The sequence below is a fragment of the Rattus norvegicus genome, chromosome 1 (assembly GCF_021556685.1).
Source record: "Rattus norvegicus strain SHRSP/BbbUtx chromosome 1, alternate assembly SHRSP_T2T, whole genome shotgun sequence".
Classification (NCBI taxonomy): Eukaryota; Metazoa; Chordata; class Mammalia; order Rodentia; family Muridae; genus Rattus; species Rattus norvegicus.
Genome location: NC_141534.1, coordinates 16,317,845 through 16,334,879, shown reverse-complemented (window position 1 = coordinate 16,334,879; position 17,035 = coordinate 16,317,845). Strand labels below are relative to the sequence as shown.

General features: G+C 37.0%; 1 protein-coding gene across 22 annotated transcripts in view; it reads right to left on the bottom strand.

The window, feature by feature from the left end:
* Bclaf1 (BCL2-associated transcription factor 1) overlaps positions 1-17,035 on the bottom strand; it is a 29,015-nt gene continuing 11,980 nt past the window's right edge. For 6 of the 22 annotated variants that reach the window (XM_087655368.1, XM_087655363.1, XM_087655360.1 and 3 more), the window contains 8 exons: positions 15,843-16,508; positions 15,534-15,703; positions 13,466-13,571; positions 12,172-12,256; positions 9,318-9,493; positions 8,001-8,181; positions 2,550-2,762; positions 1-2,415 (listed from right to left, as the gene is read on the bottom strand). In XM_087655368.1, coding sequence (XP_087511494.1) covers positions 2,410-2,415; positions 2,550-2,762; positions 8,001-8,181; positions 9,318-9,493; positions 12,172-12,256; positions 13,466-13,571; positions 15,534-15,703; positions 15,843-16,508 — 1,603 coding nt within the window. In that variant the 3' untranslated portion in view covers positions 1-2,409. 22 annotated transcript variants of the gene reach the window in all.

The following is a 17,035-nucleotide window of genomic DNA, read 5'->3' as shown; positions in this document are numbered from 1 at the left end:
TTACCACTTAGGACATTTTATTGGCATATGACAATTTACAAGGGTCCCTGTTGAAATATACACCACACTGAGGAAGAATCGTTTAGCCATCTACATTCATTCTCATTGGATATTTTCCCCTCAAATTATAATTTAATTCCCAACACTGATTTTAACTGTGACGAAAGGGAACAATAACAATTCTTTGAAATAGAGTGCAACTGGGAAAGACTTTGCTTTTTATATTAAAATTCCTAAGATGTTGAAGCATACAAACCTAAGAATTGAGTCATGGCCTTCTAAAACTGTTTTCTTATTTTTTTTTTCTGGAAAAATCCTTTGGTTCCTTTTTATTTCTTTTCTCTGGGTAAAGGAAGTATATGTATGCAGCGTATATCACATCGTATGCAGCGTGTAACATATGGTATTAATTGTCTAACAGTTTTTTTCCTGGCACTTGTATGCAAACAGCTTTACCAAGAGGCTCTGTGCAGCTTTTGTAACATGTCATGAAGCATGTAACTAAATGGTGATCTCAAAGAATACATACAGGCTACTTTGTGTCTGGCTGTGAGAAGGAGAATATTCACAGTGGTGTTCTACTGCAGTTCTTCTAACAACCCCTTTACTAGGATGCAGTGGGACTAACAAAATGGAAGAAACCTCAGGTACACTTAAATACAGCCTGGTACTCCCTATTAAGTAAGTTCCAGCAATCTACTTTTCTCTGTTGTGGAAAGAGTAAACCTGAACAGGTACCAACGTGAAAATTCAGTGTATAACCAAGTAACTGCTAAAATAAAAGTTGTATATTCATGGAAAATAGAAATGGTAGGAAAACTATTAGGGGATTAAACACATTGTTTTTGCATTTAAGTTAATCTGAACTATTATAATAGTTATTATAAATAACTATTTATGTCCAGGTTGAAGCAATAAAGTTGCTTTGCAGGTATTTTCTGATTTACTGAATGATTCCATGGTGAGGACGAGTGGGAGCATCCCATAAACTGACTACTCCTGAGGACCGTAGCAGGGTAAACACTTCACAGGTGACTTTGGCTTTAGTTTAACTTTGCTGCCAAAAGGTTTTAGCAGTTCAAAGACACTGTATAATCATCAAAACATGAAAAGTTTACAGTAACAGAATAAGCACTGTCTTCTTTAAATGCAAAATACATGACTAATCGCTGCAATGTAGCTAATCTTACCTTTGCTTAAAAATTAGTTTTTAGCCCTGAAGGTTACTTTATTCCTTCAAGAGCTGTTAAATAGCGGAGAGATTATTTACCTCAAGAATAGACTCCCCCAAAAAAGGCCATTTTATAAACTTAAATTGAAATTAGATCAATAATACAAGCTTCCTGCTAAAATCTTCTATTAGCAACACAGAGAGAAAACAAATTACTTAAACACGACTAAACAACCCGTTGCATTTCTCGAGTCTTTTGTAAATTACGGACTGGTCTACAGCTGTTCAAGCATCCACTAACAGTGAGCTCTCCAGTCAGGGACTGGATGACCACGTGCATCACGTTACGCTGCAGGCTAACCTTCCTCCACGGGAGAAGGACTCCCAAACTCTGTCGTGGTCTTGTGGGGTTTTGGCTGTGTTTTGTTTTTAATACAATCAGGTCTATGGAATTAGGAATTTACTTACATCTGATATTACAAACCAATTTCTCTCTCTCGTAGGTAGCTGGTATCTAAGACCATGACTCAAACTATCAAATGAGAATGGAAGAGAATATTCAATTTTGAACTCATACTGGAAAGTCTCTTCAAATTATTTTACAGGCCTTTGTTTGCTTTCAGTAAAAATACCACTTTCTCAAATCTAACTTTAAATTTGTACTTTTTGGCTATTAACAAAGCTACTGTCCTCCTTATATATTTGTTGAAGTGTGAAACGAGTTTACCATAATAGTAACTTTGTGACATTCTTCAAAAATTAGTCACCCTACTATGTAGTGTTCAAATTTTCAAAGATGTTAACTGATGTGTACAGTTAAAACGATTAGTGTGGTCACTATGAACAACTCCTGTCTGAGGATCTGTGTGGATCTGTGTAGAGCTAACGTTCACTTCAGGGTCAAACATTAACAGGGAGGCTCCTAAGAGCTGTCACAGAACTGTACTTGACCACTTCTTATAGACAAAGCAGAAATACAAGGCATGTAACAAAAACAGTCAAAGGGCTTAAAAGTTGATCGTTACAAATATGATATTGAACGTCTTCTACTTTATTTCAGTACAATTTTCAACATACAGTCTACTATTTTCAAGATATTTGAAGACTTAAAACAAAATTTCTATAGACTACTTGCAAACAGTACATTTTAAGTAAAATGCTTACATTCTTATTTGAAAACAAAAATCAGGTTTAAAAAAATTAAGTGTCAAGTTCTGCTCCCTGATGCAATCTTGAGACTATTCCTAAAAAGGGAAAAAGAAATTAGAGGTCAGTAAATCTGTGAGTAGATAATATTAATAATATTTCTAAGTTGATCAACTCATTTGCCTGCCAAGTTCATACAAAATAAACTGTCAAAAGTCAGAAAAATGTCTACCTTTTCTTCTTTGCGCCTATCCTTCTTCTCTTCATTATTTTCCATGGTCTCCTCTTCATCCTCAACAATCCCATCTCCTTGGTATTTGTCATGAGTCCATTTTGGACTGCTACCTGATTTTTTGAAATTAAAGCGCCCTCTGCCGCGTTGAAAAGTACCACGACCTCTTCCTCTTTTGGCCCAATAATCCACACCATCATCTCTGTCATCGTGCTATAGAAAGGTTTAAAAAGAAACATCAGTAAAACAGTGTTCTTGTAAAGAAATTCTTTAGTCATTCTTTAATCATACAGCTAGTAATGAACTTCAAAAAAACCTCCCCCTCCCCAAGAAATATAAGGATACTGCAAAAGATACAAACTGTCATTATAATACTATAAATATTTATTGCATCATGTAAACTATGCCAAGCTAAGAGATTTTAAAATCCTACACTGAGATTTAAATCTAGATGTAAATATGCATCAGTCTATAGACTACGAGTTTCAATGGTAAATTGTAACAGCACAGCCTGAAGTTACTTTGTTTTTCAATAAGTACTGAAACTATTATGTTCCAAACTTAAGTTTTTAATATACTTAAACACAGTTACTCCCCAACTTACAAACTATTCTATTAAGTAAAACAATCTCCAAAGCTGAAAAGTTTGTAAAGTATTCCCATTCCAAAGTGCAGCACAAAAGGCTAAAGGTCTCCCTTGCACTAACTCACTAATTAAGCCCACTATGAGATAACAAGTGAGGCAAAATGGGCCTTTACAAGGAAACAAACACAACGCAAGTGTGAGCTCAGGAATGCTGCACGGCCTTTTAAGTGCTTGTATTGAGCAAGGACTCAACTTACTAAAATGTTTTAAAATGTGTCACAAGGACTGTTTTCAGAACAGAATATGCCTTTCATCATAAGCATTTGTGCAGCTTAACTTACATAACTTAAAAATTAGAATTATACAGGCAGGTATTAGGCTATTTGAAAGAACAGTTCTTGGCTATTAATACCTTTTATCTTTTGACACTTTTACCAAAGAATGAAGACTGCAGGTGGGGATGTGTGTGACTCTATAAAGAATGACTTCCCACACTACATAGAAGTACAGACTTCCGAAGAGAGCCACTCAAAATGTCTACTCAGTTACAGTCTCATGCTCCCTTATGGCACTAACACCCACTTCTAGAGCTTTGTTTGGTGTTGCTTTTAATATTTTTTGAATTTGTAGGAAGAGGCAAACAAGTTCTGAAGAAAGGACCTCCCATTACACCTTCAACAGAAACAAACTTCTCTGAATCTACCACATTGTAATAGAGGGAGGCAGTCTAGAAAGAACAGTAAAGACTCAGTAAAATGTCCTTGGCCCAGTGTCTGCCAAGCAAGGACTCAGTGTGCCTATACTGCTTGCTTCGGTGAGACATTGCTCTGAATACATGCAATTACTCATCCCGTCTTTAGAACCAGCGGCTCTCTGTTCCTATCCTTAAACACGGAGAAACACCAAAGAAAGAAAACCAGTGGCAGTAAATGAGTTACCGTATCAGGCAACTCAGAATAGAAATAGAAAAGGCCAGTAGCAAAGCCAGTCGGATTAGTCATTATTTTTAGATACACACTCATCTGAAATAAAACAAACTAGAACCCCAGGAGACTAAGCTGTTTCTATCAGAGCACATTCATTCTTACAGCAGCTATGAGAAACAGTGGGTGGACACCAACAACAGTATTTTTCCGTCTTTTCCCATTTTCATGTGTGTTACATATGTATGGGTGCTTGTGCAGGTCTATGTGAATGCCAGTGGAGGGCAGGACTTAAGAAGGAGACCACTCTTGACTGCTCTTCCACCTTGTTCAATATGAAAACTGTGGCTAGGGGAATCCCTTATCTCTACTTTAGAGGCTGAAATTGCAGATAGGCCCTCAGCTCACAAACCCAACATCTGTATAGGGTTTCTTGGGAATTCCAATGTTCTAACCACTGAGGTGTCCTCAAGTCACTGGAAACAGTCTTAATTTTCAAATTCTTACATTCAAAATTTGAGTCTCCTAGTTTTAGGAATTAATTTTTTCACAGACAGCAGTTAAATATTTACCTAACAGTCAGAATGCCTTTTTTTTATTTTAAAAAGGAATTTATAATGGACTCAAGACCTCCAGTTCCCATTATGTCTCCGCTTAACACAATTAAGTTTTCTAGGAGTACAAAGCTATAATGATAACATTCAGCAACCATTTCAAAGTCAGCCTGCTCTATAGAACAAGACCCTGTTCCAATCTCCTCCAGTTAATTAATAAATGTCTGAGGTGTTATTATAAAACTGAAATGTCAAGTTCCTCTGACTCTACACTCCTTTACTGTCCTGAGACCTTGCCCACTCAGTACTCCTCACTTGTTCCAACTCCCCATGTTTGTCTCTCAGGATCTACTGACACTGGTGTCTTCACAGAACTCTTATTACTGATTATCACACCCTTCCACAAAGCCAAGACTTATGATGAGAAACTCAAGACTCACACCAACTTAACCAAGGCAGAATGAATATCACAAATCAGAAATTTGGCTTGGAATGCGGTACATGGTATTAAATACAAATCCCATTCTTGCGACCTCAATAGTCAAACTGCTCAGTAACTGAATCACTGGTCATCTGTGAAAATAGAATAGCTTCAACTCAAAGGGTTTGTTTGTTTTTTAACTTTATTTCATGTCTGAATGTGAGTCATTGTGTAACTTAGGTCTATCCTTATGCCTGACTGCTGGGATTTTAGATATTCACTAACATGCCAGCTTAAATGTTCCTAAACATTAATTCCTGACACTAGAGTATGAGCTCCTTTCCTCTGACTGATACTTTGGTTCCTATCTCTGTTCTCAATGCTGTCTACAGTCAGTCTGTATGTAAAGCGAATGCTATTTCTGGTGAATCCAAGTAGCCACTTCAATTGCTCTTAAGTACAGAAATAAATCAACCATCAGTCTGTCAGTACCTGTAAACATATATTACACAGACCAAAGATGTTAAATTACAGCCCACAGCCAGTGGTGCATAGCTTTAATCCCATCACTCTGGGAGGCAGAGGCAGGCAGACCTCTTGAGTTTGAAGCCAGCCTGGTCTACAGAGCAAATTCCAGGACAGCTAGGACTAAACACAGATACTCTGTCTCAAACCAAAAAAGAGAAAGAAAAAGAAAATGTCATAATAACAACAAATTATTATCATTACTTGCTAAGTATCTAAATTCTTTTGGGGGGTAAGGGGAAGAAGGAGACAGGATTTCTCTATGTAGGCCTGGAACTGGACTCTCAAGAGTGCTGGTATTAAAAGTGTCCACCGCAACACCCAGCAAATAACTAAATTCTTAAAATAACACATTAATAAAAGACGTATAATGTTTATGTCCCAATTTAATAAAGATTCATGAAAACAGATGCTGACAACTAATAAATTCTGATCTAAATTATATCTCGGATCCACTGGATCCACTGGATTCACTCTTACTCTCTCCTAATTACTTCAGACCCAACCTAGATAGGGAGAAGATTCATTTTTCAATAAGTTACTGATCCTTTCCAAATAGATTCATTCCAGGATATAGCTTTATCCTTTAGTTAAGCAAACCTGCTAGAGATGTTCAAATCTGATCATCCTCTACCATTAACTATTTACTGCCTTGCTTACAATTTTCAAAACTAGCCTCAGAAACATGACTTCCCTGAGAAGATATGATTAAAAATTAATATTCTGGTACATTTGGGTAACTTAATAATCTGCTCCTATAATAAAAACATACAACCTGTTCCCCTCCCCATGTCCAACTAAACAAAATTACCATCTATCCAGAAAGACTTCCAGACCCACACAAACTCCCATTTTAACCCTTGGAAAGCAATTTGAACAGGAAAAGCATATCCATCACAACCAAGAACGAAAACCAACAGATCTAGCTAGCAACAGATCAATACCTAGTTTGCCTATTATTCCAATGAATTGTGAAAACCTGGAGACCCTTCATTACAAGAACCATGAAGAATGCTGTCTTTAAATAAATAGCAAGGGAATGAAGTATAAGGTAATTAAGAGGCTTCCATACTTAGACGTGTCTTCTACACAGATACAAAAGATGTTAAACTCAACTCTGAATGTGGCAGTTAAATCAGGCAATTTTTAATTTACCTTGAGCAGCCCACTGTGTGATGTTAAGTCAGGCATAGAAACTAAAGGGACCCAAATGAATTTAAAGTTTCAAACATCTTAAGTAATGATATTTAAAAAAAAAATGTTCGCCCAAGTTACAATGAAAACCTCATAATGGTGACCATCTGCACTGAAATGTATTCACCTAGGATGTTTGGAAAATCAACACAAACCAAATAAAACAGAGTTCTAACACCCACCAAGAAGTACTTCTTGCTCTTTGGGGTATACTCTGGATCCCACTCCTCTTCCTTCGGTCTCTTTTGGAAAGTGGAGTTTGAGTTGTTTGGACCAGGGTTTGTCCCAGCAAAAACGCCTCGGGCTCTTCCTCTGCCTCTGATCCGAAACTGGTTAACAGTAACACACGTGTTTAGTCATGCGGTCACAGGCACTCAGTTACATGCAAACTCTAGATTACTGCAGTAACAAGACTCTGTGTGTGTGTGTGTGTGTGTGTGTGTGTGTGTGTGTGTGTGTGTATGTGTGTCTGTCTTCACAGCCACTCAGGATGGAACTGGTGGCCATTTTATATCACAAGCCTACTGAAAGTTGAATAAATGAAGAAAATATTCTGAAGTAGTAGAAGATGTGCTTCCATGAGCTGGAACTAGTATTTCAAACAGTGACATAGGCAGGTCCCCCTTTCCACTAGACAAAAGCTATACAGTTCCTCTGAACTACACCGACAGAGTCTCAAGTGTCCACCCATGTCTATTACCTTGAAAGGAAAGCCCTTCTGCTTCCCCCAAATGAGTTTAAGACCCAACTGGCTAAGCTAAAGGTTATAGTATGGACCTGAGAGATGTACTGCACATGTAAGCCTCTAACAGTTCAGGAACTTTATAAAAGCATTAATAATACATTCTATGTAGACCTAGGAAGGTTGTGTGACTGGTACACATATAAGCAAGGAGCTAAATAGGCAAATGAAAACAGCAATAATACAGAGAAATAAATCGGTTTTAGTATTTTTAAAACAGGTTTTCCAAAATTAAGTGATTTAATAATTGAACTTTTACTCTTGAAACATTGATCTGAAAGTTAAAAAAAAAAAAAAAAGGTATCCAGTTTATATAGATGCTTCAAACTCTCACACTGACTGGCACTTCATTTCACTGACAGGACAGCACTTCAAATACCGCTTTATTACTTGAGACTGCTTCTGACTTTGGGAAAGAGGACAAATAACCTATAAGGAATACCTGATTCCCCTCTGCACACTTCAAGATAAACACTCTGGGGTGATCAAAGGTAACTGTCACTTACAAAGGTTCCTCGTGGCCTGCTAACTCCTGCAAATCCTGAGTAGTCTTTCATCTCATGGTGAGATTTAAACTCGTCTTCTCTTTCTTTCTTACTCTCTTTCTCTTCTCGGGAGCTGGGTGACGAAGGCGATGCTGAAGAGGACGATGACCGAGAATGATCTTGCTCTCTCCCTTTATGTTTGCTGAAAAATAAAAGACATGTGCTATTTTTTTTAAGATAAAGAATTATTTAAAATCTTACGAGGAAATGTTTTTAAGTTAAAAAAAGAAAAGTACCCGCTTAAAATTATTATAAGTAAAATTAGGTATAAATTCTGACAGTCTGTTTCCAATTGTCTTCATTGATTGTTTTACATAATACTACAGCCTACCAGCTACAAACTGGTAGTTTGCAAACTTCAATAATGTTCAGTCCATTATTTTAACTTGTAACTTTTTGTTATTTTAATAACAGGAAAGGCAAGAATGGTTTGGTTCTGTTGTGGTACCTGGGGATTGACTCCAGGGCCCGCCACACGCTAGGTGAGCAGGTACAACTGAGCTACAGCCCCAGTCGGAACTCGAGTCCAAGTTTTAAAAAGACTGCAGCTTATTACATACGCCCTAAGGGAGAACAGTCTGCTTGGTTTGGGCTACAATATTATGATAGAAATAAAAGGCATGTACAATTATAAGTAAGTCATAAATTTAAAAGCACAAGTAAAAATCCACCATTTACCTAATGAACATCAAGAAAAAACTTCTCTATAATACATTTTATTCTACTTATTGACTCTGTAAAGATAATTTTACATGACTCTAACGAACACCCGAAAAAGTCGCACCTGCAGTAGCTCTTACCACTGCTAACAGTATCCAGGGAGATACAATTCTCAAAGACTAATGCACAAAATCCTGCTTCCTGGGCTTTCCTCCCCCCATCTTCCCATGTTAAACCACTAGATAACACTTTAACAGTCTTGTACTCTGGGTGTTATGAGTTGAAAAAGTGCGGAATCAAGCATAACGAACCAAAGTTCTTACACAAACTGTTTCTAGAAATGCACTGCATTGAAGTCCAACCTCCTGATGTAGCCTGGATAATAGGACACATTAATTTGTCATTTTTTTTTTCAGTGTTAGCTTGCTATTCCAAAGTTTTTGTCCTCATCCACCATAAGCCGTGTAAAAGACAAATACATTTTTGCTGTAAAACAAATAATTTTAATTGTTTAAATTTAAACATTTGATTACAGTCAAAATTGAAAGCAATTAAGCTGACAATTATTAAAGGCTAATTAGAAGCTAGAGCCTAAGTCAAGACAACTTTAACAGTCACCTGTCATCTCTGTAAGGTTTGTACTCCTTGTAATCCTTTGGTGTTTTCTCTTGCTTTCTTGATCCACTAGATTCCCTCGAACCCTTGGAATCTCCCCGCTCTTTACTTCTTTCTTTGCGGCGACGGTCAATGTCATGCCGAAGATCAGCCGAATCACACCTTAATTTTTTATCTCCCTGTAGAAGACATGTAAAATACAGATTTCATGGAAGAAACAGAAATGTGTACAGACATGCATTTGTATCACAACAGATTCTAAACTGGTACTTTAGTATCAAAAACTATTGCATCATGTACTGCCATCGTCCTTGGAATTTCTTTTAAAACTGCATTTTACTGAGCATTTACAGAGATGTACTAAAACGTCAAGGCATTTTTAGGTTTATGGTAATTATTCAAAGCAATCCATAAGAAACTTTCATTCAGCAAAGTGGTACATCTTTTTACTCAGTGAATCATTATTACCCCTCATTCTTGCAAATAGCCTTTATGAAGTAGTTGGACAGTGTTAAAGCTATCATCTGTAGATGCAATGTGGTTTCAGCATGTAATCGAGATCCTGGAGTTATGGTCTCATTAACTAAGCCTCAGAACAACAAGCTCTTCCCAGATAAACTGATAAACCCGACAGAAGATACTTCAAAATTAGGGAGTCTGCAGTTTTCATGACATGCAAGTGGAGTAAGATTAATAAAACTGAGGCTGGACAAATGTCAGACAAAGTCAAAAAGATATTGTTCGCAATCCTGTGCTCAGTATTTGGGCTCTATGTTGCCCTTTCTCAATTCAGGTATTGCAACAGACATTAGTTTAACTGGGTCACAGTTCACCTCCTCCTTGTTCCATTGCTTTTTTCAAATACTATATAACTTAGGAGTTGAAAAGAGGCATCTAGGAATGAAGAGAAATTATACATCAGTAAGATGCTATACAATGTGGCCATCCTTGATATTATTCAACAACGAGAACTATTTATTCTGGGACGTCTAACTGTAATATTCATAAGCATCAACGAAACTGAAATCTCTTTCAATGTTAAGTAAGACTCACCAATTTGTCCCTAGAGTAAGGAGTCTAATCACCTAGGTATTACTGACTCCATAAGAAACAATGTAAGTGAAACTACTCTGTAAATCTTGCTAAGCAGGTAATTTCAAATCAACAACACGTTAATTATTCATTAAAGACAGAAAGATAACCAAGCCCAACTATCAGTCTTCCTGGTCATCTATCAGTTATTACTTCTCTCTCAGACAAAAGACAAAGTGAATTGTTGAAGAAATGAAACACAATAAGCCTAAGGTATTAATAAGGTCAAAGCTTTTGGTTTTTTTGTTTTTAAGTATTGAACTGCTCCTTCCCCAGTCTGTTTTTCTAATCCTGTTATCTCCTGCGCAGAGGCATCACCTTACCTCTAAGCTCTAGATTTCAAAACCAATTCAGTTAGCAGCACACCCTACTGAAAAACTTGTACACTGGCACTGTCAAGTAACTCCTCTTAATACAAGTAAAATCCAAAACAGCCCAAATTTTCCACAACTCTACAGAACAGATACATCCCTATTATTTTAATTAGAAAAGTCAAGGTTTAAGAGTTAATTACTGGGGTTGGGGATTTAGCTCAGTGGTAGAGTGCTTGCCTAGGAAGCGCAAGGCCCTGGGTTCGGTCCCCAGCTCCGAAAAAAAAAGAACCAAAAAAAAAAAAAAAAAAAGAGTTAATCACTTTCCAGAACCCAGATTTTCAAAACAGAACTGATCCCTTGCCACCTCTACTGCATATCTATCTTACTAAACTGGACCTGAACTGCATATATAAAGTCATATGAACTAGTGTACTCAATAAATGTCAGCTTGAATCACCATTAAGTACCTTATGGCTGCACTACAGTCTCGCCAAGCCCCTGGCTTCCTCACCTTACCTGTATTATCTAAACAGGAAGTTGCAAAGCCAAATCCCTAGGTAGTCCAATAGAAATGAAACATGTTTTGTTCCAAAGTTGACTTTGCTCATCAGTTTTTAGAATTCCTATTCTTTTCCCTCTTGTGATGTAGCCACAGCAAGCCTGGAACTTTTATACATAGCTCAGGCTGGCCTCTGCCTCAAGGGTGCAGGGAATAAAGCTATACCCAGCCTAAAATGCTTATTTCTTTCTTTTTCTTCTAAATTGAACCTAAGATTTTTTTTCATTAAATATATTCTGATTACAGTTCCCCTCCCTCTACTCCCGGTTCTTCCCCACCTCCCCTCCCAGCAGGACACATCTCTTGTTAGAAACAGACATCTAAGGGTAATATTAAGATATAAAACAAACTGGAATAGGACCAAACAGAAGGTAAAGATCCCAAGTAAAACTGCCTATTTCTTAAGTAAACCAAACAAAAATGTGCAATGGGCAGGTATGACAGTGCACAACTCTAAGCTAGGCACTCCGGAAGCTTATGAAGGAGTGTTGGCATGAGTTCAAAGACAGCCTAGGTTGTCAAAACTTGCTACTCTCAAAAGGACAGCACTAGGGTAACTTCTTTGAAGAAGCAGAAATACAATTAACTTTAAAAGACATTCAAACTCTGACTTATAGATCTCATCTCAAAACCTCATAAAAATCATGGTATAATTTATATCCTACTCATTAATCTTTTGTCTACCTATCCTTAGGACTGACATTTACCATTCATTGACAAGCATTTTCAGGAAAGTTTTCTTGGTTTAAATTAAGATACACAACTATAAACATTATGTATTTACAAATTAAAAGAAAAAGATGTAATCATTTTGCCTAAGTAAACGTTTAGTATAGTATCATTAAGCTCATTTTCACATAAAAAGCAAAAACATTGATAAAATAAAAACTACCTTTTGAATTTCTTCTTTAAAAACTCTCTCGTCTCCTGCTAAACGGGTATGCTTCCTCAGAGCGCTTGGAGAGATGTCAATCCTCCTTAATATAAAATAAAGTGTATTTGTAGCTATATTATTTACCTTCTGATTCAAAAGAAAAATAGTACTACCACCCATTGGTGAGAAATATTAGTTATATCTCTCCTGAGAAACCAATCTGGCACAGTTAAGTCTACTGATTTAATTCCTAAACTAAGAAATAAAAATTATATGCATTACGAACTAATGAAAAACTGGATATGGTGGCAAATGCCTCTAATCCCAGTACTCCCCACGTTGAGACAAATAAGAGGAAGGACTGCTTTGAGTTTGATGTCCACATAGGCTACACAGTGAGTAGGACACTTAACAGAATTACATAACAAAATCCTGCCTCAAACCAACTAAAATACTTGGGGTAGATCTTTATAAATGAAAGCAGACCTTGGGGTTGGGGATTTAGCTCAGTGGTAGAGCGCTTGCCTAGGAAGTGCAAGGCCCTGGGTTCGGTCCCCAGCTCCAAAAAAAAGAACAAAAAAAAAAAAAAAAAAAAAAGAAAGCAGACCTTTACACATTAAACTTTAACCATGAAAAATAATACATTATTATTTTAAATATTAAATCATCATGCAACTAAAATGAATTAACTTATTCAATGTCAGTATTGACCTAATAACAAATTACTGCCTTACAAGAGTCTTATCATTTCATCTTTAGTTCATCCTGTGTTTGATTCTGCACCTTTCCATTTCAGGCTTTGAGTAGTTAGAACTTCTCACTGCATTCTGAGCAGTCATCAACGACCAGAATACACCAAGCTAGATTCTGAGTTTCCACTGTGACACAATCGGCAGATGAAATAGTAATGTCAGGCATTCGATAATTGGTCCCCAAGGAATGGAAGCCAGAACACAGACTGCGTGCTACACAGCTGCTGGCTTCACATCCGCCCACTTTCACAATAACTCTTCTGGTCCACACACCAAACATTTTTATCTCAGGAATTCAAAGTTCCTTGAGACAGTCACTCCCCAACCCAGGCCCCCAAAACTTACAGCTATTAAATTCCACAATGAATAAAGGTAGTATATAAAAGTTCTAACCATTTTAAACTAAGTAAAGTAAAAACCAGGGGGGAAAAATTAAATTTTTTCTAAACGTGCAGATACAGTGCTTCAGTCTAGGAGAAAAAGAGTTCAAAGTTTATTTATGACATGATGACAGCATACTTCTCCTAACATTTTATATGCAAATTCAGTACTTCACATACCTGTGTATCTCAGGGCTCTTTTGCCGGGTACTATGCTCTTCAGTAGCTTTCTGGTATGAAGTGAACCGCTCGTTTAGGGTCACTGCAGGTGATTTGAAGTATTGCTCTGTTGATTTAGGAGAAACACTGTCGAATTAGGAATCTTAATTTTAAGAGGGGATTTTCATTTGTGATAGAAGGGCATGTAGCAGGTGAGAGAAAATAAAAATACTCAAGAAACCTAGCAGAAGAGAATCAAGTGTTAAAATAGAAACTCCTACTCTATTACTTCCTCTTACCTCAACACTGACTGCAAAGGTCGTCACAGGACCCTGTCTATACTAACTACAACCCCAGCACAATTAATAAGACTAACTCCACGCTAATAAACTTCCTCAAAAAGGAACAATAGGTGGTATGTCCTTAAACCCTGCCAACTAAACAAAGTTTCAACTGATCATTGCAGGAAAAATAAAGAAAATTACAGACAGTTTGAATAAGTAATAAAATTATGTTAACTATGATGACATATCAACAGAAACGGTTTTATAAAAAAAAGTGAGTACTGCCACTTAATTAGGGAGGGGGGCACTCTGAAATTCATTTACATTCACTAATTCGTCCAAAAATTCTGGCATCTTGGCAAACCTGACAGCACATATGATACTGTATCTTTCTTTAAGCAGTTTTTAAATTAGTAATAACAATATTGATTAGTGTCTAAACCAGTTTAAGATATGCTGTAAATGTAAAATAGATGTATAAAGTCATCAACTATGAAATGTTACATTATGAAGCAAGCTATCTGCTTAACAGGTCAACATACATCTGTGTCAACTTACCGCCCAGTATCCAGCACATGTCTCATAACCAATCATTAAAACTTGAAACGGCCACTACCAGGGTAGTGCCTCAATCATAATTCCATGAAACCCAGGAATTTGAGCTAGCAACTCAGTTTTTATGCCATTTTTTGCCAGGAAGACAGAAGATTCAACTTTGCCTGTATCTTTCAACAGCTATTTTACTTTGAAACATGGATTTTGGCATTTCAAAACATATTCCAGGACCTAGTTACAATGAAAAAGAAAACATCACTGGGCATTTTCAGCTCTATATAAAGTAAGAGCTGTTCAGATCGGTTGCACAACACCAATTATGAAACATAACTACAGATCCTCTAAAAAAGGAAAAAAGAAAAGGAAAAAGGAAAAAATGTATCAAAATCTCATCTCAAAATTCAACAATAAACTGTAAAGTGTGGTGACAGGTCAAAAAAAAGTTTGAAAAAAAAGAAAAAGAAAAAATGTTAATGCTTCCTAATTGTATGTGCACAATACTATAGCCATGAAAGTCGTGATATGGTTCATAAGCTTATCTAGAGCCAACAGCAAAATGCTGTTGCTACCATGCTGACTATAGCCAAAAAAGTCACTCAGTGCATAAGGAACTGTGACAAATTGCAGCCATTATGAGTTGTTTGCAGGACTAACTTTAAAAAAAAAAGACCAACAGCCATCCAGTTTTCTGGGAAAGAACCTGCTAATCACAGAAATAACCAACGCAGAACCTACCTACCTGCCCCAAACCAAATCATACATACCCCAAGTATTTGAAAATTATTAGTAGCTTTTAAACTACAACAATATACTGATGAAAATATGAATTGGTAGCTAAAATGAAGCCATTTATTTCTGGAACCTATTATTATAAACTCTCAGTAAACAGCAGCAACTATACTGCCTAGAGTTACTACAAACTTACCCACTATGAGTCACCAAGTCATCAGCATACAATGACAGTTAATTTTCACATGCAATAGGATATTTAAATTTTCAAAGTAAATCTGGATAGTACTTCTCTGTGACACTCATTTTTACATTTTAACTCCCGTCATCTGATCATCCTCTTTTACTAGTGAGTCACAATGCTAACTGTAGCTTTTCCACAGCATGTTTTCCAAATGTGTAACATTTAAACAGCACTGATGTACCTACCTGCTGGCTCAGTTAGTACAGCTATTATTCAACTCTACTTTTTATGCATGCAAGAAAAGCTTAATTCATGATACTACATTTACCAAGCATACCTTTCACGTGATGAACCAAGGATACAATGTGTTGTATAAATGACTCTGAAGTGCTTTTGCTGGCCTGAGGCAACTTAATGTGGTCAAAGATGGATCGGAATTCTTGTTCTTTCTTGACAGAATGGACAAGCGTGCTAGCAAGTAGCCTGTCTTTAGTCAAGGAGGCAGGTCTAGAATACATCAAAAATAAACACACACACACACAAACAGAATACACCATTGGTTTGAATGTGTGAACTCCAAGCTCAGAAGAGTAATGTCATCACTAAGTACCTCTACTTTACTTACTAGGCACCACTGTGGAATTACCTGTTGGAGTCATCCAGAGGAACAGGGGCCATTTTGAGTTTGACTTCAGGACGGTGAGAATCACTGGCTATCATTTTGATCCTCAGCGGGCTCTCCTCTCTGAAGATGGACTTTTCTCGTGCGTCCAGACTCTTGTGTAGAGGGGGACTGTAATCAAAGAGCTCTTTGAGCTTTTCAGACTTTACCTGCTCCGGTGACTGCACTTCTTTCTTCACTGTTATTCTGTCAGAGCCTTTGTCTTCGTCCTTGTGCTTGTCCTTTGTAGTGCTAGGCCTTTCCACTATGTATGCAGTCTCTTTCAGTTTATAATTTTTTTCTTCTCTAAATCCATCACTTTCTCTACTGCCTTTTAGTGAAACTTTGGACTTGTACTTGGGTCCTTCCTCCTCAGTATTCCGGTGAGATGAAGTAGCAAAGCTCTTCCCCTGATCTGCCAGGACTGACTTCCTAAACTGTCTATAATCCTCTGTCTCCTCTGTGTCATCCCCTTCAGAATCATGGAACTTTTGTTTTGCAGACTCTTTATCACTAAAGTAATCTAGAACCTCCTGATCGTCCCAATCTCCGTCTGTCCTGCCTTTCTCGGACCCTTTCTCCTTTGGGGCCTCTTTATCCCTGGTATTACCCCTATCAAGCAGGAATACTCTAGACTCTTCATCTGTAAACCTGTGAATAACAAAGAAGAGAGGGTAACTCTGGACTGCATTCATCGTAGACAACCTGCACATTTCAATGTATGGCCCAACAAAAGGAAGTTACTCTACTGAAACCTAATCTTACTTTTAAAACCATTAAAAGCACTCACACCGAATTTATACTTTCAAACTTCCTAAAGTAAGTCACGCTCAAAAACCTACTCTATATAGTTACCTGCCACAATTTTATAGTAACACATGCAAATTTTAAGAGATCCTAATATACAATACAGCCTAAATTTAACCTTGAGGCTAGGAACCACTAATAGACAATACAAATACCTACTAAAATTTCAATTTGTATTTATGCTCAAATTTTCAATTTCATTTTGCAGTAAAGCTTCAGGTATTCCAGGCTAGCCTCAAACTCTCTAAAGTAGACATTCTTGAGCCTTCTGCCTCCACCTCCCTAACACTGGGAATAGAGCTATATGCTACTGTATTTACCTTTTCTGTCAATATAAACAAGACCTCACAGAAATATACTTTAATGACAAA